The 20,022-nt window shown below is 37.2% G+C and overlaps 1 protein-coding gene across 7 annotated transcripts in view; it reads left to right on the top strand.

The window, feature by feature from the left end:
- Positions 1 to 20,022, top strand: part of LOC110468866 (guanine nucleotide-binding protein G(I)/G(S)/G(O) subunit gamma-4) — a 96,161-nt gene that overhangs the window by 19,126 nt on the left and 57,013 nt on the right. For all 7 annotated transcript variants that reach the window (XM_085575415.1, XM_085575414.1, XM_085575417.1 and 4 more), the window contains 13 exons: positions 443 to 533; positions 2,379 to 4,455; positions 6,062 to 7,097; positions 7,990 to 8,151; positions 8,790 to 8,946; positions 11,226 to 11,452; positions 12,186 to 12,252; positions 13,057 to 13,166; positions 14,191 to 14,614; positions 15,728 to 15,872; positions 16,652 to 16,825; positions 18,230 to 18,390; positions 19,768 to 19,958. In XM_085575415.1, coding sequence (XP_085431541.1) covers positions 443 to 533; positions 2,379 to 4,455; positions 6,062 to 7,097; positions 7,990 to 8,151; positions 8,790 to 8,946; positions 11,226 to 11,452; positions 12,186 to 12,252; positions 13,057 to 13,166; positions 14,191 to 14,614; positions 15,728 to 15,872; positions 16,652 to 16,825; positions 18,230 to 18,390; positions 19,768 to 19,958 — 5,022 coding nt within the window. The remainder of the gene's footprint in view (positions 1 to 442; positions 534 to 2,378; positions 4,456 to 6,061; positions 7,098 to 7,989; positions 8,152 to 8,789; positions 8,947 to 11,225; positions 11,453 to 12,185; positions 12,253 to 13,056; positions 13,167 to 14,190; positions 14,615 to 15,727; positions 15,873 to 16,651; positions 16,826 to 18,229; positions 18,391 to 19,767; positions 19,959 to 20,022) is intronic.

Here is a 20,022-nt window from a genome sequence, read left to right on the forward strand (position 1 = left end):
ATTCTGTGCTTTCTACAGTTCTTCCCTGCACTAAAGTTCTTAGTATGTAGGTGTTAGAATCTCAGTAGGAGTGGAGGTTTTTTAGTGGTTATTCTGTGGTTTTGATTTTTTGTTTTTGCTGTTACATTTTTGGAACAAAGTTTCATGCTGACTTTTTAAAATCACTGTTTTGTGCTTTTGACTTTACTGGTTTTCTTTTTTGAGTAATTCTTTCTACAAGGCAGATTGGGAGACCTTTGTATAGAAACAGTTTAGAGGTGTAATAAATATCTTGGATCTTTCTGATTTGCTCTAGTTAATGATTATACTTTTTGTAGATGGGTCATTTATTCAGTGCTTAAAACAGCAGGAAGGCATAGGAACTGAATGCTGAATAGCTTGGTAAAATAAGGTTAAGCTATTTTTAAAAGTACAAGATCTTTTAATTTTGTTCCTAACACAGGAGCTGACATGTCGAGAAGAACTTCTGACCCTCCTCCTATCCCTTCTGCCATTGGTATGGAAAATCCCTGTCCAGGAAGAAAAAGCAATAGGTATATTTTATCACTTACAGTATTAAGCACATAAAAGATGTGATATGTGTTTTACTATAGAGCTGAGGACTCTGTGCTAAAGAGCAGTTCATTGTAGTACGTATCCTCTAACATGAAATGAAGACATGGATTCTGCACAGAATTTAAATTTTAAAAATGAAAAAAATTGTGCAGAGAAGGTAAAGGCTCTCAGTCAGTGTGAAAGATAATGCTTTTGTTGTTGTGTAAAAACTGAACAAGGAAATAAATGGCAGTGATCTCAGTCAGATTTTTTTGTTTAATTTTGGGCTCTTATATTTATTTGTCTGATGCATTCTTTCCCCTCCCAGAGGGTAAAACAAAGAGAATTAAGTAATGGAACTACCTGACTGTTTGAGAGAGTTTCTAAGGATTCATGCCTGAAACTCTTCCAGGGCTTTTTTTTTGCTATTTGCAACTCCTCCAAATTGAAGGCTTTTGTTAATGTTTGTGGACTTGGAGTCTTTAAAGGGCCAATTTCATAGAGCTTTTATATAATAAGCTTTCCTGCTTGCCCAGATGCATCATTCTTTCATGCTCCTGTAAGCATGATGGAATTAAAGAAATGTTTTGGCTATTCTGTGTGACTTTTCCAGGGTTCATTTAAAAGGCTGTTATGTAAATAGGTTTTACGATGTTATGGTTTATACACTACATAATACACAGCTTTTACTTCTACAAATTACTCTCTCTTAGTACTGAAAGAGAATCATGATGTATCCAGTTGTGCACTAAGTAGTCAGGTTTTTTTGTGGACTGAAGTAAGTTCCTGTATTAGCTTTCTTCTTTCAGTGCAGGTAATATCCTTTGTTTGATAAAGTACTCCTGATTAATTTCCTGCCTTCAAAACAGATTGTGTTTCTTCCTTAAGTATCACAACAGTGACTTTTTAAACGGCATGGCACAGTTGTGCTTGTACATGGAAGCATCTTTTCTTTCTTAAATAATGTTTATAGCTCTTGTGTAGAGTTCTGGGGCTTTGTGGGGATGGGGGCTGTTGTTGTTAACTATAACATTTTTCTAAATAGTGAATGTATGGGGTAGAGGATACTTGCAGTTGTTTCATGGTAGTTATTTTACTGCCCAAATCATTCAGTTACAGTTCTGTCACTTCTTAAAAATACCAATGGACTTAATCCAAGAACATGCAGAGTTGATTCTCTGCTTGCTTTTTTGACAGTTTAATTGGAGTTTACTGATAGAAATGTCCCTGACTACTTTAAAATCCCCTAATTTTATTTTTGCTGCTTGTATTTGGAATAATTAATGCTGAAGTAAAAAGACTGAGGTCTGTATACTTGAAGATTTGCACTGATAATAAGTAGAGAAGTTTATTTTTTCTATTACCACTAGTACACTGGCAATGTCCTCATGCATGCTAAGAGGACTGTGAGCTAACACACCCAACTGAGTTGCAAAAAGTGACAATGGAGCATCAAGTTAAAAAGACCTTTTTTCCTCCCTTTAATTTGCTTACCAAGAAGTCCTTTCACCTCCCTTGATGACATATTTTTTTTGAGAATGGTTTTTTGAGAATAGTTGTGCCAACAAAAAGTTTTAGGAAAACTTTCAGCACCCTGTTGTTTAACCCTAAATGGAAAATGAAATAATTTGTCTGGGCTTTAAAAATTGCCAGTATGGCCCCTAAACATCAGTTGTTGCTGCCTGTTTTGTACTGAAAATGTCTGACACAGGTGCATGCAAAACCACGACCTATTAAGATACAAATTTGCTGTGTATTTTAAATCTGGAAGTATTTAACTATAAAATTAGGAAAAAATGCTTTACATATTCTAATGTTCCTTTGTTATCTTTCCATTTCAACAGATTTTAATATACCCTTTACAGTAGACATATGCCTGACCAAAGAGAATAATAAAAGTTCTGTGAAATCTACTCAGGAAAAACTAAACTTAGATGGAAGCGCTCATTCATCTCTTCAGACCTCTGTAAAACTCAATCTTCGATCTCGAAAAAGCAGCCGTCTCCGCAAAACCACCCACCGCTACTCTGTGCGGGATGCGAGGAGGTCCCAGCTCTCCACTTCAGACTCTGAAGGCAATTCTGATGAAAAGACTGCTGTAATAACAAAACACAGACGCTCCCAGATACTGCAGCCCTTTTTAACCTCTTCTGTTAGGGACAGCTACCCTGGAGGTAGAAGTGATTGCCAACCTCCTGAAGTGGTACTGGGTTCTAATACCGATGCCCCTAGTCTAGAAGTTTCCAGCAAAGTTATTCCAGCACATGAGATTTTGAATGAGCCAGCTGCAGGAATGTCTGAAAGCAACATGAATAACTCTCCTTTTGACTTATGCCATGTCTTACTGTCTCTCCTAGAGAAGGTGTGCAAATTTGATATTACTTTGAATCACAGCTCTGCTCTTTCAGCGAGTGTTGTGCCCACATTGACAGAGTTCTTATCAGAATTTGGGGACTCTGGCAATGTAAGTAGTAACACAGAAAATGAAGTTGTTTCTGCAGGGTGGACGGAAGAACCTGTGGCTTTGATCCAAAGGATGCTTTTTCGAACAGTTCTACATCTTATGTCTTTAGACATCAGCAGTACAGAAACAATGCCTGACAATTTACGAAGAAATTTAACAGACTTACTTAAAGCAGCATTGAAAATCAGAATTTGCTTGGAAAAGCAACCTGGTCCTTTTGCTGCAGGATACAAGAAAACACTACAGCAGCTGGTTCAGGATGACTATATATTTTCTAGGTATCGTCACAGAGCCTTGCTTCTACCTGAGGTTATAGAAGGGGTCTTGCAGATTTTGATCTGCTGCCTACAAAGTGCAGCCTCCAATCCATTTTACTTTAGCCAAGCTATAGATCTGATTCATGAGTTCATACAGCAGCAGGGATTTAAGCTGTTTGAAGTAACAGTGCTTCAGATGGAATGGCTGTGTATGAAGAATGAGGGAGTACCTGGGGAAGCCTCAGAGCATCTGAAAGCCCTGATCAACAGCATCATGAAAATAATCAGCACTGTCAAAAAGGTGAAATCGGAGCAGCTCCATCAATCAATGTGTACGAGAAAGAGGCACAGACGATGTGAGTACTCTCACTTCATGAATCATCACAGAGATCTCTCTGGGCTCTCTGTATCTGCTTTTAAAAACCAAGCTTCCAAAAACCCTTTTGAAACTGCTGATGGAGAAGTTGATTATCCTGAGAGATGCTGTTGCATTGCTGTTTGTGCACACCAGTGTTTGCACTTGTTGCAGCAAGTTTCTTTGAGCAGTACCTGTGCTGAGATTCTCTCAGGTGTACATAATGTAGGAATATGTTGTTGTATGGACCCAAAGTCTGTCATTGTCCCATTGCTCCATGCTTCCAAGTTGCCAATATTAAAAAATTTTCAACAGCATATACTAAGCATCCTTAACAAATTTATATTGGATCAGCTGGGTGGAGCAGAAGTCTCTCCAAAAATTATACAGGCATCATGCAATATATGTACTGTTGACTGTGATCAGCTCACTCAGCTGGAAGATGCCTTGCAGGGCAACTCCAGTGATGCCAGTCCTGCATCTAGTTCCTCTTGCAGAGGTCAGGGAATTCTGCCTAGCACTGGATCTGAAGATATGTTGTTGAGATGGCATGCACTGGAGGCTTATCAGGACATCATTTTTGAAGAAGACAAACTACGTGGCACACAGATTGCAAACCATATTTGCCACTTAATTCAAAAGGGAAATGCAGTGGTCCAATGGAAACTGTATAACTGTATCTATAATCCTGTGCTTCAGAGAGGAGTTGAACTAGCTTGCCATGCTCAACAGCAGCTTGGACTAAGGACAGCTGATAAACTCAAGTGCAGTTACCATAGCCAGGATTTGCCTTCTGAAGTGCTTCAGGTTTATTTGCAGATGCTCCCTCTGTTGCTAAAATCCAGGTTGGTTGATTTTCTATTTATTATTGGGAAAAGTGTTAATTAGTGCTATTAATACAGAGCTTTGTATATTTGTTACTGATCAGAATTTAAGTTTTATTTGGGCTGTAGGTGTTGTTTGGCTGTTGCAGGTGGCAACAAGATAAATGTTTGAGTAACAGGATACAAGGCTAGATTCATAAACTATAGGAAGCGAGGGCTTTCTACTCATGAATTATGGTCTTTAACAAGCCAAACTCTGTAGCAACAAAATCTTTGTCTAGTGTGACATGCTCTCTGCCTCTTCATTATTTGTTCTAAAATTAGTCAGGAATGTTAAACAGATTCATATGTCATTTTTCTGTGGCAATTACAATACATAGTTTTCTGATCTGTTTCCTTTTTCCTTCTATAATGGTCACTGTAAAAACCACCTTTCAAAAATAAGGTTTGATGTTTACTTTTCCTGTAATTGGCTTTTAACTTAAAAAATCCTGTTCATTTAAACCTAGTTTAAGAACAGAAACTACAACAATCCCAAAACCCAAAAGATGCACAAGCATTGTCCCAAGGCATAAAATTTATACTTTTTATTTATTGTTAAATGGATTAATTAAATTTTTAATAAATATGTGGAACTTTTTTCAGAATATGAATGTGTCCTTTTGTCCAGGAAAGATTGATTTTATTTCTCTTGGAGTCCTGGAGTGAATTTAGTGGTGTCACACAAGACAAAGAGTAGACTAGTACTCCAGTTTATGTAAAGGGATCATCTAATATAGTTCTAACTTCTATCCTAACCTAAACTGTATTAGAAGCTATATTTGAAAGTGTACTTAGTGGCAAAGAGGCAAGAGAAATAAAGCTTAGATGAAGAAAAGAGTTAAAATGTCATTTTTTTTTACTGGATTAAAGGTGGGAATGATCCACTTGATTCTAGAGTAACTTGGTTAGAGTAAATCTGATCCTGTGGGAAGGAGATGGAGGTAAGATGGATATATACAAGCAAACATAGTATACTAAAAAACTTAAAGATCCTTACCCTAAGTTTTGTATGAACTTAATATAATACTTTGAGAGTAGAAAGGAAAAACAGACTTGGTAGCAAATATATGGAAAGTTTTTTTGATATTGCACATGCTGGCATAACAACTGCACAAAAACTTACCTTGAAAGATACTCCGGAATTTATTTGAAATTCATCATCCATGCAATTGGTAGACATCTAGGAAAATGTAATTAAGTTTATTTGAGAAATCTGCTTTCTGGTGAAATCACTGAACAGAGAAATAAAGATACTTACTAGCTTCAATTGCTAATAAAAAATTGGGGCAAGGAAATACCACTAAAGAGTAAATGTAATAAGAAAATTAATTAACCACCTTCAGTGTTTTGAACATCTTATACTTGTGTGGTCTGCAGTTCAGAGGGAGGTATTTCCTACATTATATGTCACAGATGAATTTTCTACTGCCAGCTGAAAAATATTCCACTACCAGCTGAGTTAGGATCCTAGAGTGCTGCAGACGAGTTCCTCTTCTCTTTAATTTACAGTAATTTATAGCAATTGCTGACTTACATGAGTTATTGGGTGATTTATAAAGTGACTTTCTTATGCTTTCTTTTACAGAGTAATTAGAGACTTGTTTCTGAGTTGTAATGGAGTGAATCAAATGATTGAGTTAAATTACTTAGATACATTAAGAAGCCATTCTTTGAAAGTGTTAGAGACTTTGATACTCTGCCTTGATGATCAGCAGGAAGACCAAGCAACACCAGAACTGGAAGGTCTGGACAGCGAACAAAAGGAATCTATGTCTGACTTGCCCACTTCTCTCTGTAGCCAGCATGCTGCTTCAGAAGTTCCTCAAAGCCTGAGCAAGTTTTATGCTGGCTTGAAAGAGGCTTACCCAAAAAAGAAAAAGTTTGCCAGCCAAGACATTCATGTCAACACAATAAACCTGTTCCTCTGTGTTGCTTTTTTATGTATAAGTAAAGAAGCAGATGGTGATCTGGAATCAGCTAATGAATGTGAAGATACATCGGGATATGATAGTACAGCTAGTGAGCCATTAGGCCATAAATTACCATATCTGTCCCTGGAAAGCCTTACTTTGCCCTCTCTGGAACATATTCATAGGGCTGCAGATATTTGGTCCATGTGTCGTTGCATCTATTTGTATAGTTCAGTTTTCCAGAGACAGTTCCATAGACTTGGAGGTTTTGAAGCATGCCAGAGATTACTAACCCTGATAATTCAGAAATTTGCAAAAAATAAGGAAAAAGAGCAAGAAAAGAGGGAGGAGAGAGTATTGAGCGAAAGCAGCAGAAGTTCACAGGGGAGTCCTCAAACTGAGCTTCTCAGCAAGGATGAGTCTGTTCAGCAGGCTAAAAGCAGAGGGGTGATGCAATTGGAGCTTGATAGTTCTGGCAGTCCTGCTGGTGCTGAGCAGCTGGTGCCTGACTCTGGCTCCTGTGACAGCCCTGTGAATATGGAACATTCTTTGGTTACTTCAGTTGCCAATGTTGAAGGGGTAACGACTTCTGCAAGGGAAGAGACTGAGTGGGCACTTCAAGGTATCAGACTTCTAGAAGCTCTGCTGACCATCTGCCTACACAGTGCAAGCACCATGCAGCAGAAGACTGAAGTGGAGATGTTTCACCAGGTACTGTGCAACTTTCCCTAGCTTCCTTTGCTCCTATTTTTTTGTTTCATACAATATTATTTTAACAATAATTTAGTCAAAAGTTCTTCTAGGGAGGTAAATTTTTATGGTACCATATTTTATATGGTACTGAAAGTTTAGAGCTAAATAATGAGCTTGAGTAGTACTCTTTTCAGAAAGAGTATTCAGTGGAGAAAGTGTGTGAAAGGGATGCTGCAGGAAAGCTGTGTAGGCAAGATATGACCATGATACCTAGTGACTCATGTTGTTTTTTGAGGATGGTTCTGAGCAGAGCATGGTGCTTGCGAAAGGACTACTAAAGGGCACCTGAAAAAAATATTCCTTAGGCCTTAGAGGTGGACTAATTCAGGATTCCACAAGAAGCTGTAAATTCACAGAAGACACCTTGACTTTTCTTTAATGTTTTAATTACTGTCTTGAATTTTACTTGGCAATTTGTTGCAAAGTGGGAGGCATTAAGTGCAGGAAAGAACTGGAAACTGGAGTTCTGTCTTGAACATTCACTGTTTTTATGATCTCGGACATGTCACACTCTGTCAGCTACTAGTAATGTGATGTGGTTTGATTGCACAGTGTACCTGAAGCTGTTTCAAAGCCATCTATTTTTGAAACAGCACTTTCACCTGCACATTTTAGATAGCAGCATTTTGTCAGATTTTTTCAGTGTGCAGGTTCCAATGAAATCTGTCATGACATTTAGGATGAATCTTTCTTATTTCAAGAGACTAGATGAAATCTTCTGGTTTTAGATGAGAAGTCAGACTAGGGTAGGTAGGGTAGAAGGAGAAGCTCTTAAATGGAAAAGCTAGACAACTTCTGTTAGCTTGAAATAGTAACATGAATCAAAATGTTTTTCTCCCCCAAAACACAGAATACCTCTGTGGATGATATTTTACTTGAAATAAGAGAGCAGCTTGCTCAGTCAAAAGTGATAGAAACTGACTTAGCAAAGCCTCTGTTTGATTCACTGCTTCGTGTTGCATTGGGCACTTTTTCTGCTGATCTGGATCATTCTGAAGAAAAAATTGAAAAGGTATGAAACACCAGCTAAACAGTCTAATTCTGAATAATGCAAGATTTTCTCAGATTTGTTCTTGGGGTCTTTGTAAACTTGATAGGAAATTTAGATATGTTTGATTATTGTGACAGTTGAAGATGAAATCTCTGCTTCTCATACCAAAGTGGAATGCTGTTTCATATGGTCCCCACAATTACTGCTTAGAAGTGAGTCATACCCCAAAAAGTAGCAAGCTCATTCAACCTGATGTTCTTTTTACTTTCATCTCACAACAGTGTGATGAACTCTTAAAGAAAGGGCTTCAAATGGGAATGTTGAGTGACCTTGGTGACTGTAGACATCTTCACCTTTGAGTGAATTTCAAGGTGCATGCCAATGGTGATAGTGATTTAGAAACAGTTTTAATGCTGTTTCTTAAAATTTTGATCAGATAGTTAGTAAGAAAAATCCCTCTTTGCAGATTCAGTTTTTTTTACAAAATAATTAAGTATTTTTAATGTATCTCAGGTTTCTTGGAAATGTATGATTAAATTGTTTCTTTTCCCAGTGGGCTTGGAAAAAATAGGCATTTGGACGGTTCTAAATTATTTGCTTTTCTGATCCAAAGATTATTTTTTCTGACCAATGACACTCTATTTGGTTGTATTGTACAGACCCATTACACTGAGAAGGAGCCTGTGTCACAGCCTGGAGAAATTTCTGAAGAAACTGAAGAATCACAGTGCTGTAGTCTTAAACTTTTTGCTGAAGAGGAAGGATATGAAGCAGATAGTGAAAGTAATCCTGATGATAGTGAAACCAAGAATGAAGGTAAATGGGAGCTTTCTGAATATACAAAGCTGTCTTTGTTATAGCAAAGCTTGTTTGTCTTTTGAGATGTACTAAAACGCCTTTAATAGAAATAACTAACTTTATTTACTTCTGGTAAGATGGAGTTACAGATGGAGAGATGATAAATATTCTTACTGAGTGCTACAAAAATGATTCTGCCTTGGTTGTTTTGGTATATGTGAATCTTGCTCTAAAGTTGTGTTGCTCAAATGTGTTATTGTGGTCTAGAAACTCCAGAGATATGTATCAGTAGTTTATTTGAAAGTCAGTGCTCAATTTTTTTTTTTCTTTAGAATTGTAACTATCTGGTAAAAATTAAAGCACAATCTAGACAAGATAGCCTGGCACCTTGTTCATCTAAATCTAAAGTAACCAATGTACCACTTCTCTGAGGAGATTTATTCCAGTGTCTGATTTCTCATGAGGGAAGACTTTCTGATATGTCTATATGGAATTTTCCCAGAAGGAACATATACCTGGTTACACTTTGCTTTGTCCATGTCACTTCTTGTAAAAAGGGAGTCTACCTTCTTTGTAGACACCTTTTAATTGGTCATAAGATGTCCTCTAAGCTGCCTTCTCTCAAGGCTGAGCAAGCCCAGTTCTCTCAAGCTTTCTTCCTGTCTTTTTTTGTGTAGTGGGGACAAAAACCAAACACAGTATTCCAGGTGTGACCTGACAAGCACTGAATAGAGTGGGGTGAAGGTTTTTTATCCCTGTTGACAATGTCCTTGTTGATGCAGCCCAGCATCCCCTTGGCTTTCCTTGCCACAGCAGCACACATTCACTCATGCTGAGCTTGCTGTCCCCTGGGACCCCACCTCTCCAGGCAGGCAGATCCCAGTCTGTGCTGCACTCCTGGATTCTATTTTCCCACGTGCAGACATTACATTTGTCCTTGCTGAACTTCATAATGTTCTTGTTAGCCCACTCTTACAGCCTACCCAGCTCTTCTGCAGGGTGGCTCTCCCTTCCCAAGTGCCCACTTCCCCACTTAGTTTGGTGTCACTGACAAATTCCATCAGGACGCATTGATCCCATCACCCAGATCACTCATGAAGATAGTGAACACCATTGGGCCCAATATCAACCCATCAGCCCCTGGGGACCCCTTTGTTGGCAATGTCCAGTTTAAAAAGGATTTATCACCCCCCTCTGGGTGCAGCCAGGCAGTTAGTGCCCACCCACTGCACAGACCCCTTGTCTCCATTCTAATGCATCAGTTTCTCTGGGAGGAGCCTGTGGGAAACTTTAGAAAGCCTTGGAGAAATCCAGGTAGACATTCACTGCTCATTCCATATCAACCCAGCATGTTTCTCGCTTGTGGAAGGAGATCAGGTTTGTCAAGCACTATTTGGCTTTTCCCAATCACATGCTTCATTTGACTTGATAGCCCCCTTGTTATACAACATATCTCATTACTCTAAACAATTGATGTGCACATATCTTGGTTTATTCTGTTTGTGTAATTAATTTTAAACATGAACTTGCTTTAATTTTTTCCTTTGTGCTGAGCACACCTGGGTGCTTCTGTTCTGGTATTAGATCAGCATGAACAACAACAGCCTTTAATAGAACTGCATCAAACTGCTGCTGTTTACCTGCGAGACTAGGCTTTATCAATAGATTTTTAATATTTTAAAAGCATTTCTGAATTAAAAAATTAATCTGAAAAACTTCCATTATACATTTGCATGTAACATATGTCTGTACCAAATAATTTTAAGTAATGTATTTTAAAGTCTCTCCAAAATGTAACGGGAAGGCTTACATGTTTGATTTTTTTTCCTTCATTGTCATGCAGATATTCTGTCGTGTGCATTTTCAGAGTTAAGTAACGAATTGATTAATCTAGCCTTTTAATGTAAATTTATTTAAATTTGTCTCCTTTCTTGGAATGCTCAGAGTTTACATAGAAGCTTGAGGTTCCGTTACAATGATTTTAATGTTGTGTTTCATGAACTGTGTATTTTGCCATTACTGTATGTGTCCAATTCCAAGGAAATGAAGCCAGATAGTTTAAGAGCATGTAATGGGAGAAACTGCATCCTTGCCCTTCTGTGTTAGCAGAAAAATAAAAAAATCTGAAGCAGAGTATAAAATTATTATCATCTCTGAAAATTGCTTATTACCTGGTGACTGTTTTTGGTTTGTAGCTATAAGGAGGTTGGAGATATGTCCTTGGATGTTCTAATTAAATCATGCAAAATGTATTCAGCTGAGTAAGTTTCAGTGAGATACATGTGGTTTCCTTTTAGGAGCAGACACAAAGGTGGAATCGAGATGTACTGGTGCTTCAGGTTATTTTAATGGCCTTGCTGAAAACATCAATCAAGGAGAATTAATGTATCCTGAAATCTGCATGTTAGAATTAAACTTGCTCTCAGCTGGTAATGCAAGTTTAGATGTGCTTGCTCATGTATTCCAAAGCTGCCTGAATATCGTCAACCAGAAGGAAAGAAATGCCACTGTCCTTATAGAACAGGTAAAAATGTTATTAGCAGAGGCAAGAGTTTAGCAGTTGTGTATCTTTAATTTTATTGTACCTAATAACGATCTTGAATATTCTCACTTTATATGGGATTTGATAAAATGTGAAACAGTGTAAATGACTGATACTGTCAACTGCATTGCATTTATGTTGCCAAGGGGCTAAACAATTTATTAAAAGGTATTTGTCCTACATAGCTTTTGAGTTTTGCAGGTGTTGTTTTTTATCAAGGCTGTTCAATCCTTACAGATAGATTTGATGATTGTCAAGGCCTTAAGGAAAAAAGGGCAGATATCTGCTTGTATGTGTGTACATGTAAGCATTCTAAACTTTTTATTGAATATGTACTTTTAGAAACTGAATCATGTATCTGAAAAATATTCCATGCCTTTTTTTTCATAACTTTGTATTGGAAGTTAGTTGTGCAAATGGTCATGCCCTCACCATCATTGGGAGTTTCTTTTAGTTACCTTTTTTAACAACTGAATTGGGTATCCTCCCTGCAAAAGATAATGATTTGAAATTCAATGTCTCTCTTCTGTAACTGAACTGTACAGAACACAGAAGATTGTTCATTGGCAAATATAAAAACATTCCATAATTTCAAGTAATCTAAATTATAATTAAAATCAATAGTAGGTAGGAATTGATTAGAAGAATTTATTTCTTAGTTCTTTGAGCTGTGGTGTATTCTTCAGATATTCATTTTACCTATTCTTTTCAACAGGGAGCTGTTAAACACCTTTTGGGAGGATTTCTGAATATATTGACACAAACAGAATCTAGTTTTCATGGTGAGTTAAAGGTCCAAGTAACTTAAATATTTGTTTTTAAAATCTAATGTATACACAGTCAAACAGTGCAAATGTAAAATTGACAAAGGAAATTCATTGGCATGTGAATTTATGCACCTGCATTTTAAACTTGTAAGAAACTTCAGTGTAAATATAGGGTTATTTCTGAGCTAGTGGAAGTAAGTTAAAGAAATTCTGGCAGATGTGAAAATGATAGTTGAAACCATAAACAGTAGTGTGATAGTGATAAACATCTCATGGAAAGAATAGCAGCTGCTGAATTGTCATTCCCATCACAATGTAAGCCTGTACTTCCAATTTCTTTGTAACCCAGACCTTGATGATGCCTTGAGTTTTATTTCTAACTGGAAAGCAGCTTGCTAATCCAAGAATGTGGAATCAGATGAAATGCTTGCCCTATGGTAGATTCATGTAATGAGGGTGCTTCACAAGAGGAGGTGATGTAAACCCATCCCAGGACTTGGGTCCATGGTGGCTTTGTGGGCAGAGCCTTTATAAGGCAGATGCTTTCTCAGGTTCTCAGACTTTCACTCCATTTTGCAAATCTGGGACAAAATTTAGTATGGCACTGCTTGGTTCAGTGAAATTTTGAACTATAGTGTCAGGAGGTACTGTTGGATCTCTTTAGAATTCATGTTGTAATTGTTATTGCTTCCATAATTTGAATTGGTTTTGGAAACCCCTTGAAATTCCAAATTAATCTTTCCTCATAATAGTATAGAATATGAAATTTTAAAGCGTAAAAAATCTGTTTAAACAATATTATTGTCTCCTTATTTTTAGCATGTCAGGTGGTGCTGGTAGATCTGCTAGTTTCCTTGATGAGTTCACAGACTTGTTCAGAAGAGCTAACTCTTCTTCTGAGGGTATTTTTGGAGAAGACACCTTGTACGGTATGTATGGAATAGCATATAGCAAAATTCAGAGGTCTGATGAGAAAAAATAAGCAAAGAGAAAATCCTTTTGTGTCGAAGAGTTTTGGGAAATAAGGAGATGCACAGCAGTGTTTGAAGCGATCAGAGCAAATAAAATTTGGTTGTAGAAACAGTTCCTTCTCAAAACTGGAAAAAGAAATAGGCGATGAGAAGCAGAAGGGTCTGTTGGCCCTGGGAACTCTTCAGCACAAGAAACCAAGAATCCTCTCAAGGAGACTGACATTGTGGTTATGGATGACAGAACAAAATTACTTTAAAATTGGAAGCAATTCCTTTAAAGTTACGAGGCAGCTCACTATTTTGAGTATGCTTTAACAGTAGGAATTACTTTCAAAAGGGTCCTAAGTTGGTTGGCATGATGCTGGAATCTACTGCTTTTGTGGGATATACTGCTGAAGTAACTCTGGTTTCTGTGAGAGTCTGTAGAAAAATACAAGTGGAAGAAAATTTTTAAAATTACTGTGGTGTGTAAAATAATACCAAACCAAACAAAGAGTCACAAGTTAATTTTTCAATGGTAGCTTGTAATTATCAGTCAAATAATAAGAGATACCTTTTGGCTTATGTGCTTAGCTAGTTTTTTCACTGGTTATGCAATAACAAAGTTATGGCCTGTGTGTGGCTTCTTAAGCAGCCTTAAAACACAGGGTAAAAGGTGCTGTCTTTTTATGCACATAACAGGAGTGAGATAAGATTGTGCAATGACCACCTGCTGCATTTCAGCTGATTTCTAAGCATGGTAACTTGAAGTCTGATCCGCCCAGGCTACATCCCCAAAGTTATGTTGGGCCATAGTCTGTTGAAGTTGCTACTTGATGCTTTGCCAATGTATGTAGGTTTGGATATATAAGCTCACTTCTCTTGGAAAAACATGAATCCAAGTTAAAATGAGGAGTAGGTTTCTATTAAGTCGTGTGATACTTGACTATATGGTGTAAACAGTTCCTATTTTTTTCTCATTTGTTTGTTTTATTTCTTCTAGGAGGTACTACTCAAGGGTGTATTGAAGATTGTAGACACTAATATTTATATGAATCCATTACAATACCTTGCCTTTCCTTTGCTGAATGGCACAAATTTGAGTAGCAGTTCCTCACAAAAATGTGCTGGCACTTCCAACAATAAAAATGCTGGACTACTAAAAAGAGCAAAATTGTCACAGAGTAAGAAAGAGGCAGATGGTGAAAATTTGAGTCACCAGCTACTTTCTTCTTGGCATGTAGCCCCAATTCACTTGCCTTTAGTTGGGCAAAACTGTTGGCCACATATGTCTGATGGCTTCAGTTTCTCACTGTGGTTTCGTCTGGAGTATGCTCATGAAGCAGAAAATTCAGCAGAAAAGGGGAAAAAAGTCAAGAGGAGAAGAGGACTCATAGCTGTAAGAGAGAACAGTTTTGACAGCACAGGTGAGGATATAGTATTTTGGGTTTTTTTAGGTAGCACTAAAGGACTCTGGTTACAAATATTCCAATCTATGTACTGTATACAAAAGTTTGAAATTTTATGATCAATACTGAACGGCAGTGGTAGTACTTCTGATTTTTTTTATGACTACTGTACCAAATATACAACATTTCCAACCCTAGTTCTTGAATTAGATTAATGCCTGCTTCCTTAGAAATGTAGTAGTCTCATTGAATTTGTAACTTCGGTAACATTTATGCTACTTCATATTATGATGAAAATAAATGCTGCAGCTGTGGTTATGGACAAAAACTGCTCAAGTTTATTTGATTTCATGTATTGATGATCTAGTTTCAGGCTGATTCAGTGTAACTCTTCAACTTTCCTTGTGTGTGCCCCATGTAAATACCATTAGCTGTAAAATAACTTTCTGTTTATACTTTTGTAGGGAATCAACTGCTCCCAAACTGTTCTAAGCAGAATCTTTTTGATTATGATTTGTAAAGGGAGGAAAATTCCTTTTTTAAAATGTATCCCATTCACAACACTTGGAATACCTTTACACTCTTTTCCTTCTTTTTTTATTTTTAAATAGAATAAATATTTTCTATTTTTAAATAGAATTTATCTTAAAAATAAATTATTTTTAAAAAATCCAACTCTGAACCTTGGAACTCACTAGAGTTGCTTTTGTTAGGTCTCTGCTTTTGCTTGGTAAAGTGAAAATACTGATTATGCTTCAAGGGTATGATGATTTGTGAAGAAAACTGAAGATTTCTTGGTGCACACTGATAGTTCAACACGGGAATGTAATATGATATGTCAAAAGCATCATTGATAGAGTGTATTCAGCTCAGTGGATGTATATATTACAAACAGAAACATATAAAATGCTGAGTTAGTGTTATGTTTCTCTATTTCTGTTTGAGACCTAGGTTTCTAAAGACAATCATGCTTATTATTTAACTCACTTAAAAAAATCAAACCAAACCACCTCAACCAAATGAAAACCAATTCTATGTAGTACCTGAATGGTTTATTTTCACACTTGGTACATGCTGTGAAAGGCATTGTTGTTGTATTATATTTTAATTGCAATATGCTTGTATTTCTAGAAGAAACAAAGTCTATAGGAATGGAATATGTAAGCCTTGGAGACAAACTTGTTGAAGATGGCTGTATTCACATAATTTCACTGGGTTCCAAAGCTCTGATGATACAAGTTTGGGCAGACTTGAACACTGGAGCATTCATATTTCGGTATGATGTATTAGTCCAGAAGCAGTTCTGTGGACATATTGTATTGTTACCTCTAGTAGCAACTTGCAGAGAATACTGATGGAGAGTAGGGAAATAATTTATATAGTAGAGACATCTTGCACTCTAATAGGGCAACATCAGATAAGTGTATTAGCTACAGATCTGTAGGTTTATCAGCTTCAGCTGTTAAGCTCTGGTCTTGCATGTTTCATGTGGTCATTTATAAATAACTGCCCACAAGTAGCAATTCAAGTTCTAATGAAATAACACAATAAATGTTGGAAGATGGAAAAGATTTGTGCAGCTGTAGGTTGTCACACCTCAGCTGTTAAATTTTGTTGCTGTGTAATACTGATTTGGACAGTTTTGGTTTTAATCTTCTGAGCATATTTTAGCACTAATTTAGTTCTCATAAATAATCCTTGAGTATCCTTGAAATGTGTCTAAAACTGCAATTTTAGACCACTTTATTTCCATGTTCAGAGCACCTGCATTCTTTCAGTAAATTGAATTCAACTTTTCTCTAAAATAGAGATATTTTAATCTTAAATGTAAGCAGATTTATGCCTACAAGTTAAACAACAAAGGTGAAAATGTTGTGATGATTTCCCTACCTTATGTTGAGTACTCTAAAAATAGAACTGTACTCAAAAAAATTACCTGTCAAAGTTAAGGAACACAATCTCAAACTAACTGAGGCCAAAATGTGCAGATTTGGGGCTTAAAATGCAAGTATGAAAACACGTGCCCTCATTTTTTCTTTTCTGTTTTTTATGCAGTATGTGCATGGATCCAAATGATGAGATGAAAGCTGGTCTGCTGGCACAGGCTGAATCTCCAGGGAATGTTTTCCTTGTGGGCAGGTGGCAGCATTTGGCATTAAAATACCTACAGAAGCCAGAAGGCAAGAAAAATTTCCGTGGAAAGCTGTTGCTCTGGGTTTCCGGTCAGAGGTAAAGAACACATGAGTTGTACCTAGATATTTATCTTCTTTTAAAGATACTTTCTAGTAAGAAAACATTGCAATGTTTTGGTGCAAGCTGTGGTTAAGGTAGAATAGTCTTCTAGGAGGATAAGAGAGGGAGTATGTTGCACTGTTAGGAATTCTTTAGAATGTTAGAGATATCCAGAATATTCATGGATTACTTTGAGAATTGTCAGTTTATACCATGGACCAGTGCAGACATGAATGTTTTTCTTCACCACAAATAAAGAAAGAGGCAAGTGCTCCAAGATTTTGAGTAAGATCCAAAATAAGCCATGGCATGAAGTTAGCAGTAGGCATAATGTATGTGGTTGAATCCACATTAAGGAGGTGTAGGTCAGGTACTGGCAATACTTGTTGGAAGTACAAATTAAGAGGAGTAGGAGAAAAGGCAGTCACTTTGTTCCACTGAGAAGAATGGATAGGGAAGAAGTTAAAAAAATTTCAGACAAGAACTGCTGGTGAGAAGTAGTACTTCCACTGCAAAGTTAAGGTCCATGCTCCTAAATTAGGTACCTGATACTAGGTTGAGTGTGCCTGCATGAATTATTCACTGATTAGAGAAATAGGAATATATTAAATATCACAGTCTTTACCCTTTCTTCCCAAAGTCCAATCTGTGAAAGCTATGTTAAGTCTGTGCATGCTGGTATTCAGTAAAGTCCAGATATGGAGATAGAGGGGAAAGCTAAAAATACTACAATGTTCTCCCCATGTGTAGTTGTTGAGGCATCTCTATACATAGATTTAGTTGCTAGTTAGCTAGTAGTTAGACTCTTTCAGGATGCTTTGAATGACCTTTACAGTCCAATCAATCAGTTTATGTAAAGGCACATAAAGCTAATTGGATGCTTTCTGAAAGAATCAGGCTTATTGCCTGTGGCTGTGCAGCACACCAGTTCTGACAGCTTCCTGGTCCAAGTAAATCCTCAGCATGGTGTTTTCCAGCATTTGGGAACCAGAGTTTTCATGATGTAAATTAGGATGCTCAAAGGACTTTGACTTGTTAGGAATGGTAGAAATTATTGAATAATTGTGGTATTTTAGAAGTGTGTATAGTGTTACATACCATTTCCTCTTTGAGGTCAGAGGAAAGGAGGAAGGAATTTCAGAGCTAGGAAAACTTGATTTTGCAGCAACCGTAGCTGGGACTCTACTCATCTGTTCTGTGCAGTATTGGAATGCATATATCTTATGTTTCTGAGTTTTAAGGCACCTCGAACTTGAAGACTTCAGTAATTTATTATTGATGACAGCATGGCTTCTCACCTACTGAATATTAAAATGAATTTTAAACCTAAGCTGAATATCTTAGATAGCAATTTTGATTGGTTCTTAATATTTAAACTTGTTTGTTTGTATGTATTTTTAGGCAATGTGAGATTAATTTAGATTTCGCACTACCAAGGAAAACAAGCCTATCATCTGACAGTAACAAAACATTTTGCATGATTGGCCATTGCACATCATCCCAAGAAGATCTGCTTCGATTGTCGGGTAGATGGGATCTTGGAAATCTGCTTCTATTTAATGGTACTTTTGTATGCTTTTTTCTTGAATAAGTGTTCATTTCCTCTTTCCTCTCCAAAATCAATGGCTTCTTTTAATGTCCTTTTTAATGTGCCAAGTTTTTACAGTAAAAACAATACACCCTTTAGCAGCATAATGTATCAGGGAGAATGTAGGCAAATGTTTCAGTATTGGATACTTTCTAATGGGCCTTCTGCCATATTCTCTTTCTGTTTAGTGCCATAATTGGCAAATTTCTTAGAATTTTTTTAAAATGATACCTTGGAGTAGGGGGTAGAGAGACTGATATTTGCTCTATTGTTTGTTTTCTTAAAGCACTCAGTCTCTTACCTGGAAAATTGATTTAATTTGCCTGCTGCTAACCTGCTAGCTTCAAATTGCATAAAGCTAATAAAAAGCTAACAAAATCTGAACCACTGAATGCTCTGAGTTAAGCATGCTTATTTCTGGAACTTGTAGCAATACTTTGGAGATTTCTTAGAAGTATAATTCTCCTCCTTCCTTGGGAAGTCTTATCTAGTACTTCTGGGTGTTTGCGTAATGATGAAGGCTGGAACCCTGCTGCTTTGTCACCTGGCATTTCAGATGATGTGGCCCAGTCAGGACTGCTCCACAAGTGAGATCAGTTTGCCCAGGATGTGTGGTGCACGAGGTCCTGTGTGTGCAGATGTGCATTTGTGGGCCATAGGTGAGAAACTTGTCATAAATGTAACCTGTAGAATCTACAGGGTCTGGTTGCCATGTGCCTGCTGCCTGCATAACTGATGTATCCAGAGAGCCCTGGATTTGCTGCTGTACAGTTGTCATGCACCCACACATCAGACCTGAGTCCTTCTGGATGCTTCTTTTCGGTTTGTGTTCTCAGGTCACAGATGACCCAAGATGTTCTGTCCAGAAAGGGGAGGAAGGTTCATTTGGTCTCCTACTTCCTCTAGGGTTTTTTTCTGTTCTGTCAGTTGTAGTGAGCTGTTGTTGTTGCATCCTGCTCAGTCACTGCCCAAGTCTCCAAGACAATGCAGCATGTTGTTGTATCTGTAAACTTGCTATGATTTGAAAGCTTTGAGGAGGCTAGAATAGATAACTTTTTAATTTTAAAAAGTTAAGTTATTCAGAGATGTTGAGCTTCAGTTCATGCAGGTCATTTCCCTGACTTGGTTTCAGTTGCCTTTGCCACTGAATTAATCTGGACTGTGATGTGTCAGAAGTCACTGATGTACTGTAGCTAATAGGAAGCATTAGGCTGCACTGATTGTTTTATCACCAGAACCTAAGAAATTCAGTTGGCAATGTTCCTTGTAAAGTCTCTGATCCTACTAGCCAATGTATGAATTTTGCTTTATTGTATAGTAAAGAGTTAACAGATTATTTTCTGGATTTTAGGTGCAAATATTGGACCAGAGGAAGCATTTTACTTATACACATGTGGCCCAGACTTCATATCTGTAATGCCTTGTAAATATGGCAAAATATTGACTGACTGCTCAAAGTACATAAGTAAAGAGATTCTACAATGTGAACAAATTAAGGAGCTCTTCATGACAAAAAAGGAAGTGGATGTTGGGCCTCTAATCGTAAGTTTCTACTTAAAAATTGTCCTTAATCTTTTAGAACTGATTAAGAAAGTGGTAATGTGTT

The sequence above is a fragment of the Lonchura striata genome, chromosome 3 (assembly GCF_050655825.1).
Source record: "Lonchura striata isolate lonStrDom1 chromosome 3, ASM5065582v1, whole genome shotgun sequence".
Classification (NCBI taxonomy): domain Eukaryota; kingdom Metazoa; phylum Chordata; class Aves; order Passeriformes; family Estrildidae; genus Lonchura; species Lonchura striata.